Source organism: Tamandua tetradactyla, chromosome 4 (assembly GCF_023851605.1).
Source record: "Tamandua tetradactyla isolate mTamTet1 chromosome 4, mTamTet1.pri, whole genome shotgun sequence".
NCBI classification, from domain to species: domain Eukaryota; kingdom Metazoa; phylum Chordata; class Mammalia; order Pilosa; family Myrmecophagidae; genus Tamandua; species Tamandua tetradactyla.
This window is the reverse complement of record NC_135330.1, coordinates 58,169,550-58,195,119: the sequence shown is the minus strand read 5'-3', so window position 1 is coordinate 58,195,119 and position 25,570 is coordinate 58,169,550. Positions and strand designations below refer to the sequence as shown.

The following is a 25,570-nucleotide window of genomic DNA, read 5'->3' as shown; positions in this document are numbered from 1 at the left end:
GGGGTGGGTGCTGAGCCCCCTCCTGGCTGCTGAAGGGCCGCCCTGGACTAGCCATCTCTGGGTCAGCTCGGCCTGGGCCTTGGCCCTGCTCAGGGGGTTGTCGGGGCCCCGCCTCTGGATGTACACACCTGACGGCAATGGCCCCGCTCGGCTCACCCACACATACACCCCACACCCCACACCCCACACCCCGTCCCCCCACCTCCTGTAAGCCCCCACCCCCACTCCCGCCACAGGCGCAGCCAGTAAGTGAGCCCAGCCAAGCGTGGACCACTCTTTGGTTCAATGCGCCATGCCACGGCTCTCCACACGGTGGCCTCAAATACTAGTCTCCTGGTTGGAAACTGTTCGCCTCCCTACGCCACCTGGGAAGGAACCTAGAGGGAGGGGTGGGAGGGAGACAGGGCTGCCACTTGACCCAACCAACAGACTTGGAGAGCAGCTGCGTTTGCGCCTGGGTGGCGCTGTCTTCCTCGATGTACCGTGCTCCCTGCGGCCCTCACCCCACAGTGTGACCTTCTCGATTTTCCCAAGTTAGGTGGGCCTGTGTTTTTTCTCCCTCAGACTTTACAGCCTGCAAACATTGGCAGTGTTTGCGTCAACACTTTGCTTGTTAAATAAAAGGACTGTTGAGGTTTGTGGTTCCTGGATCCTTGTCTGCTCACAGTCTTCCTGGTGCCCCTTTGCTATTCTCACCCACGCGGCAGAACCCTTGCTGGGAGGGGCGTGGGTGTGCGCTGCTGGCTCTCTCTAAACTAGCAATGAGGGAGAATTTTCTGGGTGCGGGGGACTGTGCCACGGAGGGGCCAGAGATCAATTCCCCCCCCCCCGACAGTGGGTGAGGAGGAAGACACAGAGCATCCAGTCCCTCCCCAGCGTGGCAGGTGCCTTGCTAGAGGTGTGGGCATTCGAGGTTGTTCCCGAGTCTTACACCCCAGCAGGGAGGGGGTCACGCAGGGGAGGGGGAGGGTGGAGAGGACTCGTGGCCTGGTCACTGCAAGTGCTGAGGTGGGGGTGGGTGGGTGCTCTGGAGTATTCCTGAGCTAGGCTGCCCAGCACCCTGTCCTGACAATGCGGGGTATAAAATAGGTAGCCCCCCCTTCTTGAACCCTTTCGCGGTCCACCCTTGGAACCTTACATCCTTTCTCCCGCTGCCCGTCCCAGGCCTGTGTGTAAGTTCCTTCCACTGCCCCACCCCACCCCCAACCTCCTCAGGGACAGACTGGGATGTCACTGGCTGGGTTGGGAAGAAGTGACAGCTGCATGGCCTCAGGAGCTCAGGCCGGGCAGCGGGGAGCAGAGTGGAGGCTAATTTTACCCGTGGGGAGCTGGGCGAGGAATCTGCCCGCCCCCGCCCGCAGCTGGCTCGGCAGGGCAGGCTCGGTGGAGCGGGCTCAGCCGGCCCAGTCCCCAAGGCCGGGGCACTGGGGACGCAGGGAAGAGCAGGCGGTAGGGTGGGGAGCTGGAGAGAGCGAGGTTGCCAGGGAAGCCATGGAGCCCTCCTCACCCCAGGACGAGGGTCAGAGGAAGAAACAGCCCAAGAAGCCCGTCCCGGAGGTTCTGCCTCGGCCGCCCCGGGCCCTGTTCTGCCTGACCCTCCAGAACCCCCTGCGGAAGGCGTGCATCAGCATCGTGGAGTGGAAGTATCCTTCCGGCCCGGGGCGGCGGGCAGTGTGGGGGAGAGGGGGGGCATCACAGCAAAAACTTGGGGGGGGTCAGGGGCTTGGAGATGGCGTGAAATGCCACTGAATGCCATGAGTTTGGGGGCAGAAGAGGAGGGAGGGAGGGGGCTTTGAGGAGGCTTGAGTAGGTGCCCAGGTGCCGGGCCACAGCCTGCTGTGTCTGTTGACCATGGCAGAGGGGGCCAGGGCACAGGCGCTGCTCCCAGGTGAGCCTACCCACGTTGGAATAGACCCCACAATAGGGTTAGCAGGAATGGTCTCATTTTGAAATAGGATGGGATGAAAAAGAGAGCCGATCCTCCTCCTTGGTGAGCGAGGGGTGCAGGCGAAGGGAGGAGAGAGCTGAGCCGAGGGCTCCAGACGTGGGCCGGACGGGGCTGGGGCTGGCGGACGGACGCGCCCCCGAGGAAGGGCTGCCGTGAATGGCTCCGGGATGCAGGCCAGGCAGGCCTGGCTAGGTTAGCTTAGGCTGACCACTCTGACGACAGGGGCAGCAAATCCCTTTCTAGGTCTGCTTAAACTCGGGGAGAAAGAACGATGAAAAGATCTGGGTTGTTCGGGGAAGGGAGGAAGGAACTAGGGGAAGGAGGGGAGGCCCGTGTCAAATGGGGTCTGAGAGAGGATCAGGCATGTTTGAAATATTTCTGGAAGACACGGCTCCCACCAGCTGTTCCCAGGAAGAGAGGAGAATGAGGGAGAACTGGAATGACAGGAGAAACCGAGGCTCGGGTTGAAATTGTTTGGGGCCAGCGTGGGCCCTGCCCCCCACATCTGCCTCAGCCTCACAAATCAGATCCTCCCTCCTCTGCCTCGTCCTTCCTGCCCGTCTTCTGCCAGATCAGGCGGACCCCGCGGTTTCCTCCTTTCCCGCACCCCCTGCTCCCGGGTCTTCTCTCCTAGGCCTGTCCCCGTGGCCCGCCTCTCTTCTCAAACGCTGCAAGTGGTTCCCAATCGGCCACCCCCAGAGTATGCCCGCATCAGCCCACACCCCAACTCACACTCTCCCTCCTCCTTTCTCCCCACCCCTTCCTCCGGTGGGTCAGCCGCTCTGCTTGGCCCCTGCTGCTCACCAGCACACGAGAAAGGGATGGGCCTGGGGATGCCGGTGTCCCCTGGGAAGTGCCTGAGGAGGGGTGGGTGTGTCTGGGAGGGGCAGAAGTGCACGGTGGGTGTGAGTGCAGGGCGCTGGGCTCAGGCTTTGGAAGCGCAGACTTCGTTTTCATCCTTCCTCTTCCCCAGTCCTGCCTTGTGGGTGCTTACAGCCTTCACCGGCACCACCCCCTCCCCTGGCCTCCCTTGCCATTTTCCCGGGGGAGCCCCCATGAGGTTGTCCAGGCCCGAATCTCAGAAGGCCGTGGCTCCCTGTGGGGCGGGTGGTGGGTGAGGGAGGAAAGGAGGTGGTGGGGGCTGGGCAGGCACTTCGAGGGGGCAGCGTAAAGCTGAGCTGCCTTTGGCCAGGTAGTGGACCATTGCAGTCCCAAAGTGAGTTGGGTCCCCAGAGGGGAGACTGGCCCTTTCTATACCCTGCAGGAGAGCAGAAGCCAGCGTGGCAGAGTCCCCCAGAGCCTGCCTCTCAGGCTGGCCTTGTTCTCGTAGGCCAGACTGGCCCCCAGCACTCTCTCCCCTTCACCCTGAAATCCCACCCCTCACTCCAAGCCTCTCCTTAACCTTGGCGCCAGGCCCTTCGAGACGATCATCTTGCTCACCATCTTTGCCAACTGCGTGGCCCTGGCCGTGTACCTCCCCATGCCCGAGGATGACAACAACTCTCTGAACCTCGGCCTGGTAAGAGAGCCCCCCTCATCCTGCTGGCCTACAGCCCCCGGCATGGGAGACGGCCCCCGGGGTAGACTCCGTTCTGGTGGGTGAAGCTGGTGCTTCTGGCAGGTGGTGGTCAACACGTGCGGGGCTGACCGAGTGGCTCAACAGCTTTTCAGGGCAAAGCTGCCGATTCCGGCCTCTGCTGCAGTACCAGCCAGCACTGAGTGAGCGCTCACTGGGGCCCGGCCCCTGTGCTAATAATCTCACTTAATCCTCACGTCAGCCCCTAAGGTAGTCAGTCCTATTTCATAGATCAGGGAACTGAGGCCTCGTAAATTGAACCAGTGAGCAGTGGCATCTGAAGGGTAAATTCCCTTCCCTGAAATAATCGAGAAGCAAACTGCTTACTTTCATGCAAGTTTGACCTAGGACTCAAAAGAGAGGGTGTGTCTTAGAGTCTGGTACCACTTTCTCCTCACCTCTTCCCAATAACACACCCATGGAACCAGAAGATTCCAGCCCTGGAAGGGGTTTCCAAGAATCAGGTTGTCTCACCTCCTCCGCATAATGAGGCCTAGAGAGATTATGGGGGGTTACTTCCCCAACAGCTAATTTAAATAATAAGAAATGGCTCACATTTATTAAGTGCTTGTTAGGTGTCAGGCTCTATGATGAATATTTTCCATCATTGTATTATTCACTCCCCATAACTCCCCCCTATGAGGTTGATAACATTTTAGGCCCACTTACAACACAAGGAAGCTGAGGCTCAGAGGGTCACCCAGGTCTCAGTCTTAGAGTAGAGCTTCAAGCCGGGGTCTCTCTGATTTTAGGACCTGCCCTTGTACCTGCTGTGTGGCCAAAGTGGTGGCAGTTATGTCCTCTTGGAGAAGGCCTCCTAGAAACGGTGGCCTCAGGCCTCTGCTGCCCCAGCCCCATCAGAGACAGGACGATGGCTCGGGGCACAGGCCCTCTCCTTGCACTCCTCGGCCAGGATGCATCGAGAGCCTGAAGGAAAGATATTTATGTCTGCCTCTCCTTAATGCTGGTTTCCATGGGAATCTATCTTGAGTTGGTGAGAAGCTGGGACTCTAAATGTGTGCCTGCTAGGGACAGAAAAAGCTCGCAGCGCCAGGGCGTGGAAGGAGGGTGAGATTAAATGCGGGCAGGACCACGGCAGATGACGCTGGCAGAGCCCTGGACCCTCTGCGAGGTGTGCTTAGTCCTCTGCGACCCTGGATCCAGGCAGGGCTCGGGTCCACCCTCCTTCCGGGGGTATTTTTGGGTCTTGGTTCCATTTGGACTCCTAAGAAGTTGACAGCTCTTGAAAGGAACTCTGTCCCTTCCTGGAGGATTTGAAATGTCAGCTAGTGGTTTTGCCATCTACCATCTTGAAACAGAATGGCAGCTCTAAATATTTCAAATGGTCCTGTGTACTTTCCATTACTGTATGGGTTGGAGTTGCAAAACCTCCGGTCTGATCTTAGAGTTCACAGAGACAGGATTATGAACTCCTTAGAAGAGAAAAACCTAACCAGAAACCTTTCCATAGCAGCAAATGATATCTTGAGTGTCAGAAGTGGGCAGAAAGCTAAAGGTCATCAAAGGTCCCTAATCTGTCTTCTTTATAGTGAAGCCCAGAGAGAGGAAATGACACTCAAGGTCACACAGCCAGCTAGAGGCAGAGACCTCCCCACTCCCACTTGTCAATTATCTGCTCATTTCCACAAAACTCAGCGAGAGGGAATTGGCCCAAGTCAGAGCAGAAGGGAGGGAAAGGTTCTTTCTTTTTCTGTCAGCTGCTTTGCGCGTATCTGAGAAGGGTTGGGGACCTTCCAGTCATCCGACATAACTCACAGTTTTTAAGAAGGGTGGGCTAAGAACCAACTGTTCATTCATTTCCTCATTCATTAATAAATATTTATTTAGTGCCCTTACATGCCTAGCACATACTGGGGATAGAATTGTGAACAAAATAGACATGGCTCCTGTCTTCACAGAGCTTAATTAATTGAATCAATTAAACAAGTAATTATAACTAAACCAATTTAGACAAGTAGTTAAAATGAAATGGAAAGAGCGCAAGGCTTGGGGACACTGTAATAACATACTGGAGGAGTACCTAAGCTGGCATTGGCCTCAGAGAGGCTTCCAGAAGGGCAGGATACTGAACCTGAGAACTGAAGGATGAGGAGAGGGCCAGCTGCATGGAAGACAGACTGTGCAGACACACAGAGCACAGGAGGCCCCACGCTTCGGGTCTGTGGTCATAGTTCAGAAATCCTTAATGCTTTTGTCTTTGAATTTATGTTTTATAAGTGAAGTCCAGAGGGACAATGGAGCATGCACCAGGGCTGGAAGCCTTGCCTCGCTCGTGGTTCTATCTCTTCTGCCACCACCTGCCACTTCCCAGCCTCCCAGGATGGAAATTCAGCCGCATCTCTCGTGCCCTGGGTCTCTCAGCTCCTGGCAGGGGCCGGGGTGTGGGTGCAGGGAGGGTCAGGGTTGGGTGCACATGCTCTGGTGCATTAGGGTAGGGCCAGGCCTCTTGCCCACCCTCCCAACCAAGCACCCACCTCCTCCTGGAGAGGAGGCTGCAATACCCTTGGGGGTTGTCTGTCCACTGTACTTTGAGGCAGTGGGTCTGCGTGAACAGGAGATGCCTGGTTCCTCCACCTCTGGCGAGGCCATAGTGTGCAGGTCTGGGGGCTGGCAGGAGGGGAAATGGGAACTGGTGAGTCACACTGGGAGGCGGTGCCTTCGGGATCCCTGCGCCCAAGGGGCACAACCTAAAATAGGCAATTAAAAAAAAAAGGCATGGCAAGTTGAAAAAGAGACTGTGGAAGAAAGGAAAGAGCTTTATATTTTAGCACCTTTAATGACCCTTTTTTCCTATCTTGAACAAGGGGCCCCACAAATTATGTAGTTGGCTCTGGATAAGGAGTTAGGGCATGAAGGACCGACTAGGAAGAAGGTTCTAGGCTAAGGAAGCAAAGGGCCAGAGGCACGACATAGAGAGACCAGTTTGGTTTAAGGAAAACTTCTTTGGCTGCCATGGAGAGCATGGAGGGTGGGGCGAGACCTGAAAGCGGTGAGGAGGCCAGCAAAGTCGTCCAGGCCAGAGATGGGGAAGATGGCTGGAACCAAGCAATTGTAAAGATGTCTAAGAGGCCAAAGCTGAAAGATATGTAGGAAGTGGAATCCATGAGAGCTGGTGACTGAGTGGAAGAGAGTTTGGAGGCCTGGGGGTCGGAGAAGAAGAAAGCAAGCATGGCCCTCGGGTTTCCGATTGGGGTGACGAGCAGGTGGTGGGGGAAGCAGGCATGGTGGTGAGGGAGGAAGTCAGTGAGCTCAGCTCTCAGTGTGACGAGCTGCAGGGGTGCCGGACGATGGGGTATGCAGCTCTGAGCATCTCACCACAGAGATCCCCGACGTTTCCTCACTTAGGGCAATGCCAGACTAGCTGGGGCAGTGGCAGTTTGGGGTGTCAGGAAAGGCTTCCCACAGGGACCTCACGCGCATGCACCATTGTGGGGTGGTTGGAAGTAGTGGCGGTGGGAGAAGAGCTCTGATGCTTCGCTGTGCGAACGGGCGCCCTTGTGAGATCTGGGCGCCCCTCCAGGGGTTTTCTCGTGCTCTCCACCTTCCCACCACAATAGTGGACTTGGAGTCCTGGATTTCCTGGGGCGGGGAGTTCTCCTGTGACCGTGGCTGTCCTGTGTCAGTGGGGAAGCCCAGAGTCTTCCCTGAGGTGAAGGGAAACTGAGGCCCAGAGAGAGCAAGGAGTTCTGGGCACACACAGTGAGTGAGAGGACATCAAGAGGAGGACCTGGGGGTACTGATGTCCTGGCCAAGAAGTCTGCCCCTACCTGCCCTGGTCAGATACAGCCTGGATGAGATCACAGTGGAGGGAAAACGTGGGCTCTGAAATCAGCCAGATTAGAGACACAATATAGCATACTGGTCAGGAGAATGGGTTCTGAAGCCAGAATGCGTGCTTTTGAGTCCAGGCCCCTGCACATGCTGGCTGTGTGATCCTCGGCAAGTTATTGAACCTCTCTGTCCCCTCTGTCTCCTTACCTGTAAAATGGGGATAACAGCGCACCTACCTGATGGAGTTGTTGTGCAGTATGAATAAATTAATGTGCATACAACTTTGAGAGCAGTGCCTAGTACATACCAAGTGCCTTATAAGCTAACATGTTTGGGAACTCACTTTCTTCATTTGTAAAATGGGGTTAACTATTGTATTCAGAGACGTTACTAGATGATACAAAAGCTTGTAAGTTGCAAGGCCCTATCTATCAGCATAAGGAGCTTTTATAATACCAACACTGCTAGGCCTCAGAGCAGACTCCCCAGCCACGCTCCCCTTGCTGCAGAGACCCCAGGTTGTTCTAGGTTCAAAGGGTATAACCCCCAACAGCTGTGATCAAAGGAGTATTTCAGATAAACATTTCCTCATCACCTTGCCCACCATTTATCCCTGATTTCTCTTTAGCCCTTCATTTTCCCTCCTCAAAAGGTCCAATTTACCTGAATGGCCTTCCCCAGTCACCGCCCCCCCTCCTGCAAATCATCACGTGATCTTGCTCATCATCATCAACAATACCCTCGTCATGCCCGGCACTCTTCTAATGCTCTACCTGCATTATCTCATTTAATGTCCACGTCAGCCCCGCAAGGCAGGTACCGTTATTTCCCCATTTCACAGACAAGCATACTGAGGCACAGAGAGGGTGAGTCGCTGCACGTGCCCAATTGGGTTATGTGGGCAGGACCTTTGTTGGGCATCTTGGCATGAGCTTCTGGGTATCAGAAGGGGAGAGAGGAAGTTGGCTGTCTCTGCTTTACTGGGATGTGGTACAGGTGGGAGTCACCAGGAGGGCAGAACCCCAGGTCCTCAACCATGAGGTTTTTTCTTGCTTGTGGAGTTGCCGTTTACCAGGCCTGAATGGGCCCTCAGCGCATCCAGACACAGCCCCCAGGCAGGACTCCACTTGCCCAGGGAAGACGCCAGCCTCAGGCGCAGAGAGTATGTGTCTAACACGTTCTCTCAGAATTCCCCCAGGAGAGTGGAGGTTGGAGCGGGGTGGGGTGGGGTAGAGTGGGGGTGAGAGGTCAGGAGCAGGTCGCAAAGGGACATCAACTGTCAGAGAAGTAGGAGGGTGGCCTGGCCCCTGAGTCGCCATCGGGGCCAGCGGAAGGGCAGTGAGCTATCCAAGGGAAGCTGGAAGCGAGACCAGAACCCACAACCTTGGCTCCAAGCCTAGCCCCAGATCCTCCAAAGCCAACTCTACTTCTTGAAGTCCTGCCTGCTCCCCGAAGTCGGAAACACACCTGCTTCTAGGGTGTACTCCTGATTGGATTCAAGGAGACCTCTGTGTGGGCACCATTGCAACCATGGCCGGTTGAGGGGACCTGTGTCGAAAAGTAACAATGATCAGAGTTACTAATTATTGGGCATAACTAGGAATTGGTTACATTTTTTTAATTAAAAAATTTTTTTTAAAAAAGGACAACAAAGAAACACAAATATTCTTAACATATGATCATTCCGTTCTACATATATAATCAGTAAATCACAATATCATTAAAAAGTTGCATATTCATCATCAGGATCATTTCTTAGAACATTTACATCAACAACAGAAAAAAATTCATACATACCATACCCCTCACCCCTCCTTTTCTTTTTGAAAAATTTATTTTTTATTTATGATACATAACTACATACAAACACAAACATTCTTATCATATGATCATCCCATTCTTTTTTTTTTTGATCATCCCATTCTTGTTATATAACCAATAACTCACACTATCATCACGTCATTGTATATTCATCATCGTGATCATTTCCTAGAACATCTGCATCAATTCAGAAAAAGCAATAAAAAGAAAACAGAAAAAATTCACACATACCATAGCCCTTACCCCTCCCCTTCACCGATCACCAGCATTTCAATTTACTAAATTTATTTTAACATTTGTTCCTCCTATTATTTGTTTATTTTTAATCCATATGTTTTACTTGTCCATCGATAAGGTAGATAAAAGGGGCATCAGACACAAGGCTCTCACAACCACACAGTCACACTGTGACAGCCATATCATCATACAATTATCTTCAAGAAACATGGCCACCGGAGCACAGCTCCACATTTTCAGGCAGTTCCCTCCAGCCTCTCCTTTACAACTTGACTAACAAGGTGATATCTATTTAATGTGTGAGAGTAACCTCCAGGATAACCTCTCAACTCTGTTTGGAATCTCTCAGCCACTGACACTTTATTTTGTCTCATTTCACTCTTTCCCCTTTTGGTCGAGAAGATTTTCTCAACCCCTTGATGCTGAGTCCCAGTTTATTCTAGGATTTCTGTCCCACGTTGCCAGGAAGGTCCACACCCCTGGGAGTCATGTCCCACGTAGACAGGGGGAGGGCAGTGAGTTTGCTTATTGTATTGGCTGGAGACAGAGGCCACATCTGAGCAACAAAAGAGGTTCTCTTGGGGGTGACTCTTAGGCCTAATTTTAAGTAGTCTTAGCCTAGCCTTTGTGGGATTAAGTTTCATATGAACAAACCCCCAGATTGGAGACTTGGCCTATTGCTTTGGCTGTCCCCATTGCCTGTGAGAACATCAAGAATTCTCCACTTGGGGAAGTTGAATTTTCCCCTTTGTCACCATTCCCCCAGGCGACTCTGCAAATACTTCCCTATTCACTGTTCAAATCGCTCTGGGATTTATCTGGGCACCACTCTGGACAAACCTACAAAATCTCATGCCCTACGCAAGGTTCCGAGTACTATGGTGTTCGATTAAGCTGTGGAATTGGTTACTTTTGCTGCATCATCTCATTTCATCCTCAAACCAATTTTGTGTCAAATTATAATTTTCAAAAAGTTAAAAGCATGTCTTGTAAAGATACAGAAGGAACACATATCAAAGATGAAGTAATTCAGTAAGATAACAAGCAGGAGGATAATACTGGTTCTAACAGAATTACAGGAACAGAGGTTTTATGATTGGAGAAAGAATGCTGGACTAGGATTAGCAAGTTGGATACTAAACAGGTTGAAGTCCTACAGGGCAATAAACTTTAACTGTTGGAGTTATCTTTGCCATCTTACTATCTTACTAGGAAGAAATCATTTGCATCTCTACAAGACAGAATAGTGAGAGTTACACAAAGGTATATTCCCCTGAGTCCTTGATTCTCAAGGAAGTGGGGGACAGGGAGTAATTCTGTGTACCAGGGAACATTTGGCGATGTCTGGAACTTGGAGACGCGTGTGCTACTAGCCCTGAGTAATAGAAACCAGGGATGTTGCTAAACACCCTGCAATGCACAGGACAGCTCCCCACAACAAAAAATGATCCATCTCAAAATACTAATAGTGCCGAGGTTGAGCTGCCTGCCCTAGATAATTAATTAAGCCTTGGCCAGGCCTGTTATGCAATGTTCCCACATGACATTACAAGGACGAGGCGCCTTCCCTTTGCCTCATTTCCAAGTTCTGGGTGCTTTCTTATGCATGAAGGAAGCTTTGCTAGGTTGTGGGGTGGGGCAGTGGGCGGCGCTCAGCGGGGGAGCCCCCCTTGGCGCCTCCAGGGCGTCAGCAGTCTCCGCCAGGCCCCTGGTACATTCCCAGGGTTCAGGTTGCAGCTCTGCCTCCCCGCTAAGGCTAGCGCCAGATCCCTCTGGCATCTAGAGCATTTTTCTTTTTATAGGGTCTGGAATGTGCCCGTGACTCCTGCGGTGGGCAGCCCACTCAGCCTGCCCACCTGGGAGGCTCAGGGGTCTCTGCGGCACCCCAGCGCTGGCCTTGCCCTTCCAAGCTGCGGGACCCACGGGGCCCAGGGAGGCCCCAGTCTCTGCCCTGCCCTCCTGGTTCTCATTCCCCCGGGGGCACAGAGAACAGACGGGGCTCAGCAAGGGTCTCCAAAATGAAATGAAATCCTGGCTGTTCGCCACTTCCCAGAGCCTGTCCTCTCCCCAGCACTGGGGCTTAGCTCCCGGACCTGGGGACTTCGCACCCTTCTGTGCCATCTGTATCCCCTCACCCCAAGGCAAGGGGCTGGGACACCACAATTAGCTGAACAAGAAAAGCCTTGGAAGAAACCCTGGTGGCTTGTTCCAGCTATGCAGTCTTCAGGAGTCCTAGCAAGAATATACCGGGCTTTCAAGTCAAGCAAACCTGGCTTCCATATAGACTTTTTCAGCAGCTTCTTAAGCTCTCTGTGAGTTAGTGAGAACGTCGTGCCCAGCCAGGCACACAGGAGTTGATCAATGAATGTTCATTGCTTCCCTCCTCAGCCCTCACTGTCCACAGCAAAAGTCACTCTGAGCCCAGACAGAGGCTGGGGAGGGCAGAAGGGGGTAGGGCAGTCTGTCCCCACCGGGTGTCTCTCTCTCTCTCCCCACCATGACCTGTGGTTGAGAGCACAAAGCCTGGAGCCAAGTTGGCTGGATTCATAAAATGAATCCACTTAGTAGCCTCAGTTTCTTCCTGTGTGAGACGGGGTTCCGAGTGCTTACCCCATAGGGTTTTGGGGGAGGATTGTATGTATGTGGCTAGAACACGGTCTGGCCTGTTCGTAAGGCTTAGCTATTAATGTCATCATCACCCAGGAAAATGCTGGCCTCCTACCCGTTCCCAGGTTGGGTGCTGTACTCCCCTCAAAAACCACCCTGATTGTCCAGCCCCCTCCCAGCCTCCCGGCCCCACTCTCTCCCCCATCTGGAAGCCTCCGGGCCTGGAGGGAGATGGTGCTCCAGCGTGGGAAGTGTCATTAGGGAGAAGGGAGGGGGTCAGGTCCAGGTGGGAGAGGCGGGAAGGCAGGAGAGACCCGCCCAGCTCACGTTTATTTGGGTGACAGTTCATGGAGCTAAATACAGCTGCCTCCCTCACGCCTCAGCTGGTCATTTTCCAAACCTGGATGCTGAGGTGGCCCTGGAGAAGCCGGGGCCCTGGAGACCCAGGGAGCAGCACGGCCACCGCGGCCGGGCCCTCAGGCTGACACCGAGAAAGCTGTGGACTCAGAGCGGCAGGTGGGGCCGCGGCCCTGACCACCCCCACCTTGGACCCCTCACCCCACCTCGCTGAGCCTCAGTTTCCTGGGCTGGGAAATAAGAGAAATGGTATAGCAAGACTGAACTTCAGTCCACAAGTTGAGGCGAGCAAGAAATGTCGCCATTTTCCCCATCAACCAACTGTATTTGGATTCTGTGCCCATGAAGTTATTCTGGGTGCTTCCAGCCATCCTAACTGGCTGGGGTTGTGCCCAGGCTCTGGCTCTCGGGAGTGCCCCCAGGCCTTCTCTCCACCTGGTTAAAGCCATATTGTTGTAGCCACATGATCCTCACAGGTCCATCCTTTGCTATCTCCACGCAGAGTTGAGGTGCAGGAGTTGTTGGTGAGGCTGGACCCTGCCTCCTCCCAGACCTTGCCCCACCTTCAGGGCACTGTGAGGGAGCAGGTGCCAGGTCTGTCCTCAAGGTCTCCCAAACCTGGGGGACTGTCCATTGTGCTTGGTGACAGCCCTTTCTCTTCAAACCTTTGTCCCCCCAGGATGGGCTCAGGCTTTAGATAACGATCACTAAAGGCCCTGACACAAACTTATCCCAAGGCAAGGAAGTACAGCGCGCTGCCTGCTTGAGGGAGGGAGAAAGGAGATGAATCCAGGGAGAAAACGATAGTTAATATTTTAAAAGTATCTTATGATATTAGTATTTGTCCAGCCCTCCTCATACTCTGTGAGTCCCCTAGGAGTGAAGGAGGCATTAGGACCCACTCACCCAGGCCCCACCCCCACCCCAGCCTGAGCTCACTGCAGAGCAGCCTGGGTTCCCTCACCCTCTGCCAAATCCACTTTGGCTCCATGAAGCAAATACACCTTAAAGAGTTAGCAAGAAACATTACTCTAATGCCTACCCCATCAGCAGGATTTTGTGTCAGGATGCCCCGACAGTAAGAAAGGAGGCTTTCAGGCAGAGGTGACGGGGAAGGCAGGGGGTACAGGGCACTTTCCTAGGGAGGTTTTAAACTGTGCCCACTCGTCCATCAGCTGCTCCCCAGGGTCACCTGTCACCGTAGATCCTAGAGCCCTCCAAAGAAGGCTCCAGTGGCTGGAGGGACTGGAGTCCAGGCCAGCCCTCCACAGGCCACAGTGCAGTCACTGGCATGGAGGAGGAGGCGGGGAGGGTGTGGTGACAGCTGTCTCTGGGGTCCCAGACAGGGAGTCTGTTATGGGGCAGGTCCCTGCGGAAATGGCTCCTACTGTCTTCTCACAAAGCCCAGTGCATGCCAGGATAGGGGTGTGGGCAGGGAGGAGCATTCCGGGTGGAGATAGAAGATTCAGAAAGAGTGGGAGGGGGAGGGGTGGTGCTTTTTACAGCCCAAGGTTTTGGGAGGGCCCAGTGCCAATGCCGCTGCAGCAGGTGCAAGGATGCGAGTGAGGGTCAGCCCCACCCTGAGCCAAGCATGGCCCCAGGGAGCTCAAGTGAGGGGCTTGTCTTGCAGGGATGAAAACTCCATGGAGGGGGGCACTTGGTAAGAAGGGCCTTGGAGGAAGCTGATAATGGAGCTCACTTCTCACCTAGTCAGGCAGGCTCACGACCCTTCCCTAAGGTCAGGGGTCAGGGGTCAGCGCAGATCTGTCCCCCATCTCTGACTTCAGAGCCTAAGGTCCAGATGTATCTCCTTGGATAGAGATCCTGAGGCTGCCTCTGCCTTTGAATTATCCTGCAATGGAGATGACAACTTTCCATTGTTCATTCATTCAGTGAACATTTTTTGAGCACCTACAATGTGCCAGATGCTATGCTGTGCCCTAGAGCAGAGCTTTTCAGATGACCTTGAGGAAGGACCAGTTTGTTTGCTGTTTTTCATTTCCGTTCTGCAGATGACTCCTTCACAGCTTGGGCCATGTGGGACTTACCACAGGGCTTTGACAAAACCAAATTGATCTATTCCCTGTTCAGGAGACAAGTCTACCCACGTGCTTGGAAGTTGCGGCAAATTTCTGTAAAAGTTTCCAAATGTTAACTCGCAACATCTGTACTTACCTGGTCTCAGAGTGATGACAGATAGTTCACAGCCTAGCGCCTGCCCGCAGTCCCTGCCCTAATGAATGCAGAAGGACACCGATTCATTCATTCCATCTCAGAAACCTACGTGACAGGCACTGTTCTAGATGCAGGTGACACAGTAGTGAAAGAAGTAAATTCCCTGCTCTTTATATGGACCTTATATCTCAGTCAGGAAAGAAGAGCTTTTTTTAAAAAGAAATTAATAAATATATAGCAGACCAGGAGGGAACAACTACTAAAAAATAATAATAAAGCAGGGTGAGACTGTGCTGGGTGGGAGAGTGGGAAGCGTCAGTGATGAGATAGTGAGCTTCTTGGACAGCTTGGGGGAGAGCATTCCAGTCAGAGGGACCAGCCCAGAGCCCCCAACATGTTCAGCTGGGGCAGGAGCTCCCTGGGGAAAGGGACTTTATAAACCACAAAGCCTTCCCCCACCCACCACTAAAAAAGACTCTGAGCAGGCTTCTTTGGAGGGAGACCTTTGTCTCTGTACCCACGTCCTTCCTGTTCTTAGGGCAGAAAACCATGGAGAATCCCCACGGCAGGGATCCGGACAAGGTTTCAAGGAGGCTGCAGTGTTGGGGGAGGCATACGGAGCAGGGCAGTGCTTCAGGGCCGTGAGGACACACAGGATTAATTGCACCTGTGGAGGAGGGGGAGGAGGTTCAAAAGGATAGCGGAGAACTGCGGACAAGGGAAGGCAAGTGAGGCCAGTGGCAGTGAAGCTGGAGAGGAGGAGATGGAAAGAAGAGCTATCAGGGTGTAGAAAAGTCTGGCCTTGGATGGTGTGTCCTGGGGAGAGCAAGAAGAAGGAGTCTGAAAGGTCCTTCCCTGGGTTTCAAGTTCAAACAACTCGGCACCATTTGTGGGGACAGGGACACACGAGGAGGAGCAGGTTCAGTGCAGGGTTCTGTTTCGGCCAAGTTGAGTCTGAAGTAGGACAGGGCCAAGCCCTCTGAGCCACCAATAGGCATGACCTCATACAACAGCTCTGTGAAGCCAGCAGGACACAAGCCTTCAAGATGCAGCACAGGCTAAAGCAGACCTTCACAAAGGCCCAGAGGCCTTTTGTAAGAACTGCAATGACTTAAACGTTTGGTGTGTGCCAGGCACGGTAGGTACTGGCTTACAGCGTCCCGCCTAGTCCTCGAGATGACTCTGCAAAGTAGTTTCCATGATCTCAGTTTTACAAGCGAAAAAAACCGAGTTCTGCAGAGGTTTAGGAACTTGCCCAAAGGAACAGAGCTGGTGAGAGACATTACATAACATCAAATACCTACTGCATCTCACCTGCCAAAGACAGGTTCTCAGAGTACTGAAGGAAACTGGGATGTTTTAGGTGAGGTCATTGTCTTTGATCTCGGGGAGACAGCCAGGCCTGGCCCAGGGCATCCAGTCCATGCTTAATAAATACCTGTGGAATGAATGTCCCTCATTCCTCTGTGAAAGACTAAGCCCAGGCTGGAGTGGCTATGGGCCCAACCCAATGTGACACTGATGACACTGTGTCCTATGACACAAGAACGGACAAATCCCTCTTCCATCCTGTCCCTTCCATTTCCACCTGGACAACAGCCCATGTGGTATGTACACGGTAGCGTGCTTTAATTCTAGAGACTCCAGCATTGGGCTTGGGAGAGGACATGGGGAGGGCTGGGCCTTTGGAGCTAATGGGTTGTGGTTGCTGAGTGACCCCATCCGTGGGCCCACAGCCCTTGGCAAGCTTGTTCTTGGCCAGGCGGTGGCGGGACTGGCGGACGCAGGTGCAGGCAGCTCTCGGTGTAGGTGGCTGGCTGCCTGGCCCGGAGCACTATTTTGGGCCCTGTTTTCCCTCCCCTCAACCCCACTTCTCCTGTCTGTCCCCCTGGGCTGGCAGTGACTGAAAACGTAGATGCTGACTCAGCTTCACTCTCCTCCCTGTGCCTTTCCTTTAATGGCTTGCCAGACTTCCAGGAAGCCTGTCCTGTGGAGAAGTGGAAACTGCCTGAATCCAAGGAGTCCCTCCCTTATTGTCCCCGATCCTGCACCTCTCAGCTGGGAGCAGTCCCACGCCTCCCTCCGCACTCCCCTGGCTTGGAGCTGGTTGCCCTTAGCTATTCACTTAGAATAAAGTGCAGTCCCTTTCAGCAGGCCTGCTAGCAGAATGGCATGGCTTTGCATTTTATTTGTATGTTGTCATTTTCTGAAAGAAGGAGAAGGCTTTGGGTTTACAGATTGGTGCAGGAAATTGGTGGTGAGGTTAAGGACGGCAGATCTCATTCATACTTGCCTCACTTTCCCCCTCTGTACAGAAGGGGAAATTAAACATTTATGAAAATTCTCTAAATAACTGGTTTAGAGATTTGTAGGGCCACACCCCTGTTAACATGCAATTTCCCCACTTACCCACTGTCTCAAAGTAAAAATAAATTATCTCCCAAATCATTAATGGGGTGACAAGTTCCCTAATCTGGTCCCTGCAGAGGAAAGGAACGGTGAACCCACGACATGAAGCCTTATGCCTGCAGCGTGTGCGGATGGGGGAGGAGCGCCCCGGGGTGGAGAGATGCACCTCTGGGTGGGCGCTGGTGATTGTGATGGTAATGGGGGGGCAGAGTTGTGAGGCTGAGACCCCTCTGGTCACACTACTCCAGGGGGTGCCATTCAAGTTATTCTGTATGTGTCTGGTGCCTCCTGCAGTTGTGCAATGCTGCAGCCCCTTGGGAGGCCAGGAGGAGGGGCCGGGGTTCTTGGAAGCCACTAAGCCTGGGTTGCAGTGCCTGCAAGGAGAGCAGTTTCAGCCTGGAGTCCTGACAGAGGGATCTGCTTGCTCAGTTAGAAATAGCTCCTGCCTGGGCCCAGAGGAGGGGGCGAGTGACCTGAGCAAGGATAGAGTAACCCGGCAGATCAGCAGATCAGGCTACCCGAGGAGGGGGCCTGGAGGTGTCAGCAAGGCCTCCCGCAGGGTGGGGCCACGCTGAAACCCTCTGCCTCTTACCCAAGGGGCCTCTTCCCAACACAATGAACCCCCTGCTCCCCTCACCCTGCTTAATAGTGCTCCTGCTCCTGACCTTTAAGGGGCTACCCACCAGCCGGAGGCGTGGGTGGGGGAGGGTACCGAAAAAGAAATTAAAGGGCCAGACCTTGCCCAGCAAGGGAGGGCCTGTTGGAGCTCAGAGAAATCCACGCCCTCCTCCTGCCCTGAGTCCACAGGGCAGTGGGAGAAGAAAAATCCCCAAACCAGAAACCATCTGGGGAACCTCAGTTGGGCAAGGGTGGGTGGGGCGGCAGGGGCAACCCTGGATCACTCATTCATTCACTCATTCATTCATCCAGTTCTGGGCACTAGAGGTAGAGTAATGGAAAAAGTGGACAAAAGCTGTCGTACCTCATGGAGTGTATGTTCTAGTGGGGAAGATAAAGAACAAAATAAAATAAGAATATGTATGGCGTCTTAGCTAGGGATTAGTGCTAAGAAGACAAAACAAAGCAGGGAAGAGGAACATGAGATTTTGGAAGGAGCTGAGCTGGCACTCTGGTGGCCAGGGAAGACCTCGGTGTTTTGAGTAAAGCCCTATGGGAGTGAGTGAATGTGGGGAGAGGGAGGGCACCCAAGCACAGGGATAGCAAGTGCAAATGCCCCGAGGCAGGAGCATGCACTGCACGGCTAAGGAATCCAGCGTGGCTGGAATGGAGAGAGTAAGGGGAGGCGCTGTGGAGCTGAGGTCTAAGTGTAGGTGGGAGCAGGACGGCCGGATCCCGGCGGGCCGTGTAGGGCATGGAATGGGCTTCGTGCAGCTGCTGAGTGGACAGGGAGGCACTGGAGGGTCTTGCTCAGAGAAGCAGCGTGACCGCGTTTGCTCCCGCAGGAAAAGCTGGAGTACTTCTTCCTCATCGTCTTCTCGATTGAAGCTGCCATGAAGATCATCGCCTACGGCTTCCTGTTCCACCAGGACGCCTACCTGCGAAGCGGCTGGAACGTGCTGGACTTCACCATCGTCTTCCTGGGGTGAGGCCTGGTGGGGGGGCCCCCCCGAGGACTCCGTGCCCCCCATCACCCCAAAGGCAGGAGGGGACCCTGGTGTCGTCCCAACCCCTGCCTTGGAGCAGGCCCCACCTGAGGGAGGCCCCCAGCGAGGGCACAGCCCCTGTTTTGGGGAGGGAAAGAGTGAAACATTGCCCCACACTGGCAGGCCAAGAGTCCTTCCCCGGCTAGGCATTTTAGATTCTGTTATCCTTTATTCATCACACAAAATTGGAGATGATGCATGTGGTTCCAATGGCTGGAGTTTCTGGATTCATAAGCTTCTTAGCCTTTGTCATTTATTCATTCATTCCATGAACCTCTACTGAGTACCTGTTATTCGGGTTCACAGAACTGGACATTTAGTTCCTTCCCCCTAGTAACTGCCACCTGATTATAACAACAGCACATAGTATATGCTTTACATGTACCATCTCATTTATACATCACCATAATCCTTATTTTCCCTATTTTTTTCGGATGAAGAAGGCCCAGCACAAGGAAGTAAGGCAACTTGCCCAAGGTCACACAGCAGCTGGAATAAGTGCCAGGATTCAAAGGAAGCAGTCTCAGCTTCAGAGACGACGCTGTCCTTCAATAAATATTATGTTGAACATCCACTGATTATCTAGTGCTGCTTTAGGCACAACAGGGAAGATGGGGGAATTCTCTGAGTCAGTCTCTGGTTGAGTGGTTGGAAGCCAAGACAAATGTCTACAGAATAATAGAATGTCAGGAAGCCATGCCACACTGTGCTACGTTGTTTCAAACGGCAATGTGTCCCTTTTGGCTCAGTTACCAGAAGAAGGGTTCATAGGGAAGATGGCTTTGAGGTGGCCTCAGAGGATAATGGAACTTTTAGTAAGTTGAGTGAGGGAGAGGTGTGCAGAAAAGGAAATAGTAAAGGCATTTTGTCAGGAAGTGAGGCATGAGGAGAAGCCGGGAGGAAGAACGAGCTCCACACGTTCCTCTCTGTGCCACCCGTGAGGGAAGGACTCATGGCAACCTTCAGCCCACCCTGGGGAATACTGAGCCCCTCAGCTGGGGCCTGCCGGTGCCTAGACACGCCCCTCAGCCCCCACTTGAGACCCCAGAGCAGACATCACCCGTGGATCACAGTCCTCTTTGAATGAAGAGTCTGAGCTTGGCCTCGGAATCCTTTTCAATAAAATGCTCTAGACAACCATGGGTTAACCCATCATTAGGGTTAGCTGTTAGCAAAGCACAGCTGCCATCTCTTCCCTTTCTGCAGGCCCATGGATGGGACCCAGGGCTCAGGGTCCCAGACTGCTGGGGAAGCGGCCTGACTGGTCGCGGGGGCCCTGTCTCCCTCTTCCCCTTCTAGGGTCTTCACTGTGATTCTGGAGCAGGTCAACATCATCCAAAGCAACGCGGCCCCGATGAGCAGCAAAGGAGCTGGCTTGGACGTCAAGGCCTTGAGAGCCTTCCGCGTGCTCAGACCCCTCCGGCTGGTGTCGGGCGTGCCCAGTGGGTGGCAGTGCCTCTGCAGACCCCCTTCCTCCTCTCCCATCCTGTTCCTTTGTCCCCAATTCTGGGTCCCCCTCTACCCTTGGGGTCCCAGAGGTTCCCTCTATTATACAATGAAGGAGGGCCACGAGGCCTAGAGGAGAGCCAACCCTTCCCTTCTCCTCCCTGCCCCACGCGCTGCAGGCCTGCAGGTGGTCCTCAACTCCATCTTCAAGGCCATGCTCCCCCTGTTCCACATTGCCCTGCTGGTCCTCTTTATGGTCATCATCTACGCCATCATTGGGCTAGAGCTCTTCAAGGGCAAAATGCACAAGACCTGCTACTACATCGGGACAGGTAAGCTCCTGGTTGAACTGGCGAGGTGGGAGAGGCCATAGCGTAACTCAAAATGGGGAGTCACGCCAGCCAGGGAAGAAGCACCAGGGCGAGGCCATTGCTTCCCACACCTGCTGACCTTAGGAATGGGTTTCTCCTGGGCAAGGATCAGCTGAGAGGAGAACAGCCTTTCAAGGAAGTGGGTAGGGACCTGGGCCATAGCTTCTTCTGAGCATCCCCCCTCCACCCCACAGTGTGGCATCTTTGGGGCTTTCAGAATTGAGACGGGACCTGAAGACAAGCCTGAATGTCTACTTTGCCTTGTAACCATAGTTTTAGCTTTAGTCTGAGCAGCCCTGAGGGCTAGGCCCACAGAATAGGGTCTGAAAGACACCTCAAAAAAATACCCAGGAACCAAAGAGATCACTTGTAGGGTAATCAGAGGTCTGCGTGCACTTGAGCTAAACCCTTTAAAGCAGCAATTCTCAAGCCTTTTTGGTTTCAGGACCCCTTTACACTCTTAAAGATGATTGGATGTCAAAGGGCTTTTGTTTATAAGGTTTTATCTATTGATATTTACTGGATTAGAAATAAAAACTGGGAAAATGTTATAATTTTTGTTAACTCATTTTAAAAGAATAGTAATGAACTCATTACATGTAAAATAATGTTTAATGAAAAATAACTGTATTTCCCTAAACCCAGAAAATTTAGTGAGAAGAATGGCATTGGTTTATATTTTTTTGTTAGTCTTTTTAATGTCTGGCTTAATAGGAGGATGCCTGGATTCTCATATTGGCTTCAGCATTCAGTGTGTTGCAATATCATGTCATATACCCTCTGGAAGACTTCACTGTAGGCTCCTTGAAAGAATGAGTAACAGAAAGGCGAATTATGGGTGCACAGGAAAGATCAAAAGTGATGGTGGAGTTATACAGAGAAGATAGGATTTAACAAAGGAATATGGATGCTGAATCATTAAATTGATATCTCTTTTAGTCTCCATATCTTAGAGCAGCTACAAGTAAAAACCTAAAATTGTGGAATTATAACCCATGTCAAAATCTGAAATATGCTCTACAACTAATTGTGGTGCTGTGCTTGGAAATTTACAGCTTTTTTTGTATATACGTTATTTTTCACAAAAGAAGAAGGAAAACAATTTGATTGTGATGATAAAAAAAACATTCAAGCCCTCTAGCCTCCTATATTCTGGAGCAGCTAGAAGGAAAAATCTGAGAGGATTGTAGGGTAGCCCATGACAAACTGTGGAATCTGTCCTGTAATCACTTGTTGAAGAGTAACTTTGAAAACTATTGCTTTTTTATTTCTTTGCTTTGTATATATGTTATACTATACAATTTAAAAAGTTAAAAATAAAAAATGAAAAAGCCTCTCTGGAATCAGAACTGCCTGACTTCATGGTGTCAGGGGCTCTGCTAAGAAAGGCAGGTCCTTCCCTCCTGCCCCTGCCCACCCGCTGCAGGTCCTCAGGTGCTCCCCACCTCCATCTCCAAGACTGTGCCCTCCATTCCACATGGCCCTGCTTGTCCTCTTTATGTCATCGTCTACGCCATCATTGGGCTAGAGCTCCTCAAGGGCAAAACACCGCGTCTTTCCACATTGGGGCAATGTGGGCCAAGGGGGACAAGAAGCCTAGAAGCAGAGCCCCCAGTGAGGCCCAGGGGCCTGCGGTAGCATTTCTGCTGCCTGTCATTGCCGAACCCTCGGCCTGTGGGGAGCAGCCCTGTGCCTTCTCAGCTGCGCGGGCCTCTGGACCGACTGCTCAGGCCCTGAGCACCTTTCCTCTCGCGATTCTGCCTCCAGACATCGTGGCCACGGTGGAGAACGAGAAGCCCTCGCCCTGCGCCAGGACGGGCTCGGGGCGTCCGTGCACCATCAATGGCAGTGAGTGCCGGGGCGGCTGGCCGGGGCCCAACAACGGCATCACCCACTTCGACAACTTTGGCTTCTCCATGCTCACCGTGTACCAGTGCATTACCATGGAGGGGTGGACGGACGTCCTTTACTGGGTGGGCCTCGGCCCGGGCCTGCATGAGCCGTGTCCCCTCACCTGCAGGCTCGCCAGGGGAGCGGGGAGGGAGGGCTGGCCGGTTCACCCAGGATGCCAGTCCCTGACTTGAGTCCCGCTGCACCTGCTTGCCCCTCCCTGGGAGCCCTCTACAGGGTGCATGGCCCCTACCTGCCCCAGGCGTGTGTCCCCGCACCCTTGGGCACTCCCCGTCTGTGCCCATGAAGGGGAAGTGAGGGATGGAAACCTGGAGCTCCACGGCTTCTGCCGGCAACTCTGTTCCCCAAGCCTGACTGTGAGCAGTTCACCCCCATGGCCTAAAACTGCTGACTCCTTGAGGGATGAAGGGCACTTTGCGTCCCTGGGTGGCAGAAACGCTTTCCTTTAGAAATATTATCAGCCATCAGTTCCCTCACTTTTAAGTAAGGCTAATAGGACTGCCTAATCGTAGGGGAGGACTTACTGAGTTACAGCAGTGCCTGCCTGGCACCTGGTCACTGCTATACAAGAGTTTGCTTACTGGAGTGTCTTATTTATTTGGGGTTTACTAAGAGCAGATGGCATCTCTTATTTAAACCTCCATCGATGGGAGCCACTGTTCCCACTTTAGGGGCCTGAGGCTCAGAGAGGTTCGGTAACTTGTACACAATTCTGGATCTTGTCAGCAGCAGAGCCAAGAATTGAACTCTTATCCCTCTGGCTCCAGTCCCCGAACTCTTTAGTGTGATCATGTCTGTGGGGGAAAAAATTGCAAAACTGTCAAATTATTTGCAAATATAAAGGATTACTATGAATGTTTCCTGTAAGTTCATATTAGGGGAGGAAATTAAAAATTGCAAAGGGCTGTTACCCCACCTGTTACGAGTCTGTGGGGAGAGAAAGCACACATCCCCCCGATTGGACAGATGGGGTAATTCTCAGACACGGTAGGGGACTTGTGTAAGGTTACGGAGGTTGTTCAGGAAGGAGTTGGAATCTCAGGCCAAGAGGTTTTAGTGTCTCATCTATTTTTAAATATTTGGCTGTAAAGAAATCAACTAGAAATGGCATCCATGAGGGAGTCACATCTTGGGGGGTAGATGGGAGCTGCCCTGCATTGGAGGGAAAATGGGCCGTTCTTGCCCTGGCCATGTACGCAGTCAACAGTCTTCGGCTTTGGGAGGTCCTTCAGGTCCCAGGTCTTACAGACAGCCCCTGGCTGAGCAGATGACTTTGCCCCTTGCCTCCTGTCCAAGTGTGGGCAGGCTTGGCTAAGGGGACCTTAAGCCCTCAAGGCAGAGGGCGGGACTCACACCTCTGTTCGGACCAGGTCAACGATGCCATTGGGAACCAGTGGCCCTGGATCTATTTCGTCACCCTCATTCTGCTGGGATCCTTCTTCATCCTCAACCTCGTGCTGGGTGTCCTGAGTGGGTAAGGAAGTTCAAAGTCAACTGGGAGGAGAGGAAGAGGAAAAGGGGAAGGAGGAGAAGGAGGATGATGAAGAGATACAAAGGAGAAGAGGTAGTGGGAAGAGAAGGGGAGAGAAGGAGAAAGAGAGGAAGGGAAGGAGAAGGGGAAGATAAGAAGGGGGAGGAGAAAAAGGGATAAGGGGGAGGAGGGGGTCAAAGAGATGTGGGTTAGAATCTCATCTCTGGGTGCCCTTTAGCTCCAACTGGGCCAGAGTTCTCTCTCTGGTTAGCAAGGAAGAGAGAAAAGATTCAGGGGTACCTCCTGCCCCTGGGTGTGCATAAGCAGATGCTTAGCCCTAAGAGACAGCACAGACTTCTGGTTACACATACAGACACTGGAGCTAGACTGCCTAAATTTAAATCCCTGCACTATTGCTTGGGAGCTGTGTGACCTTTACCTAATTACTTAACCTCTCTGTGACTCAGTTTCTTCATCTGTCAAATAAGAATAATTTGACAATACATATTTCCTAGGATTGTTGTGAGGACTGAATGAGTTAATAATATAAAGAACCTAGAAGAGAGTCCAGCACATAATAAGTACTAAGTACTAATGATCATTATTAATGAGAGACTCTGAGAGAAAGTGGGCTCTCCACCCTTGCCACAGTGAACAGGGTGGAAGCAACCACAAGCCCTTTCCCCACTGACATCACCCCGCCCTGGAAATGTCTCCCAAAGCAGTCCATGGATAGAATTCAGGGGGTCTGTGAACGTGGATAGGAAAAAAATTGTCTTTATTTTTCACTGACCTCTAACTGAAATTTATTGTTTCCTTTAACCACTGTGGGTTAGCAGCCCTGTGATTTGTCCCAATAGAAATCAGATGTCATATTAGAGTTGTTGCAAATATTACAACAGTTATAAATGACTTTGCAACTATGATAGTTTTATACCTTCAACTAGATCTTGTTAATGAGTTAATAAGGAAACAAATATATGACTCCATCACAAATATTTTTTATGTTTTGATATCTATATTATAATACATTTCCTTTGTCATGCTATGATTTTATTTTGTGCATTTAAGAACATTATCCTGAAAAGGTATGTACAGGTGTCACTGGACTACCAGAGGGCCTTTGGCACAAAATGGCCAAGAACCTCTACCTATACTGTTCCCTCCAGGGGACAGGCTCTGGGCAGTGCTGGGGTTTTCCCTGCTGCAGCAGGCTCAGAGGTCTCCTCCGAGCTGAGGGCTGTGTGGCATCTGCCCCATCGCCGCTCGGGCCCTGCCCAGGGCTGCCCTCTGCTGGTCGGAAGATCCCTCCCTGACCCTCAGGACAGAGGACCAGATTCTCTCCTTCCAACACTGCCACCTGATTTTCTTTAGGCCCAAGGGAGTTCTCCCTCGGTCCATAGGTCTATAAGTATGATTAAATAAGGGTGGCTTAAAGGGTCTTGGCAGGAAGGAAAATTTGAGCGGCCATGGCTGATTTGCTTAGGGCAGTGGACTGTGATGTCATTAATCCCTAATGTCCAAAGGTAACCCCAAGACAAGGTAGGAGAAAATGAAGTGGGATGAGGGGAAAGAAATGAGAAAGAGGGCCTGAGAGCTACAAGGCGTTCCTGGAGGATGGGGAATGTGAGACGGTAGCGAGGGGGGCTGCCCCCAGCCCCCTTGGGGGACACTAGGACCCCAAGGGACAGCCTGGACCAGAAGAAGTGGCACCTCCAGCCAGAGGGCTCTCTCCCTGTCCCGGGGAAGCTTGGCCTTTTCCGAGGCCGCCTTTGTCTCATCTTG

The 25,570-nt window shown here is 52.5% G+C and overlaps 1 protein-coding gene across 2 annotated transcripts in view; it reads left to right on the top strand.

Moving 5' to 3' along the window:
- Window positions 1–1,369: 1,369 nt before the first annotated feature.
- The window catches only part of CACNA1S (calcium voltage-gated channel subunit alpha1 S), a 70,301-nt gene continuing 46,100 nt past the window's right edge, over window positions 1,370–25,570 (top strand). For both annotated transcript variants that reach the window (XM_077157372.1, XM_077157371.1), the window contains exons 1-7: window positions 1,370–1,643; window positions 3,362–3,467; window positions 18,386–18,525; window positions 19,886–20,028; window positions 20,212–20,364; window positions 22,171–22,376; window positions 23,685–23,788. In XM_077157372.1, the coding sequence (XP_077013487.1) occupies window positions 1,492–1,643; window positions 3,362–3,467; window positions 18,386–18,525; window positions 19,886–20,028; window positions 20,212–20,364; window positions 22,171–22,376; window positions 23,685–23,788 (1,004 nt within the window). In that variant the 5' untranslated portion in view covers window positions 1,370–1,491. The remainder of the gene's footprint in view (window positions 1,644–3,361; window positions 3,468–18,385; window positions 18,526–19,885; window positions 20,029–20,211; window positions 20,365–22,170; window positions 22,377–23,684; window positions 23,789–25,570) is intronic.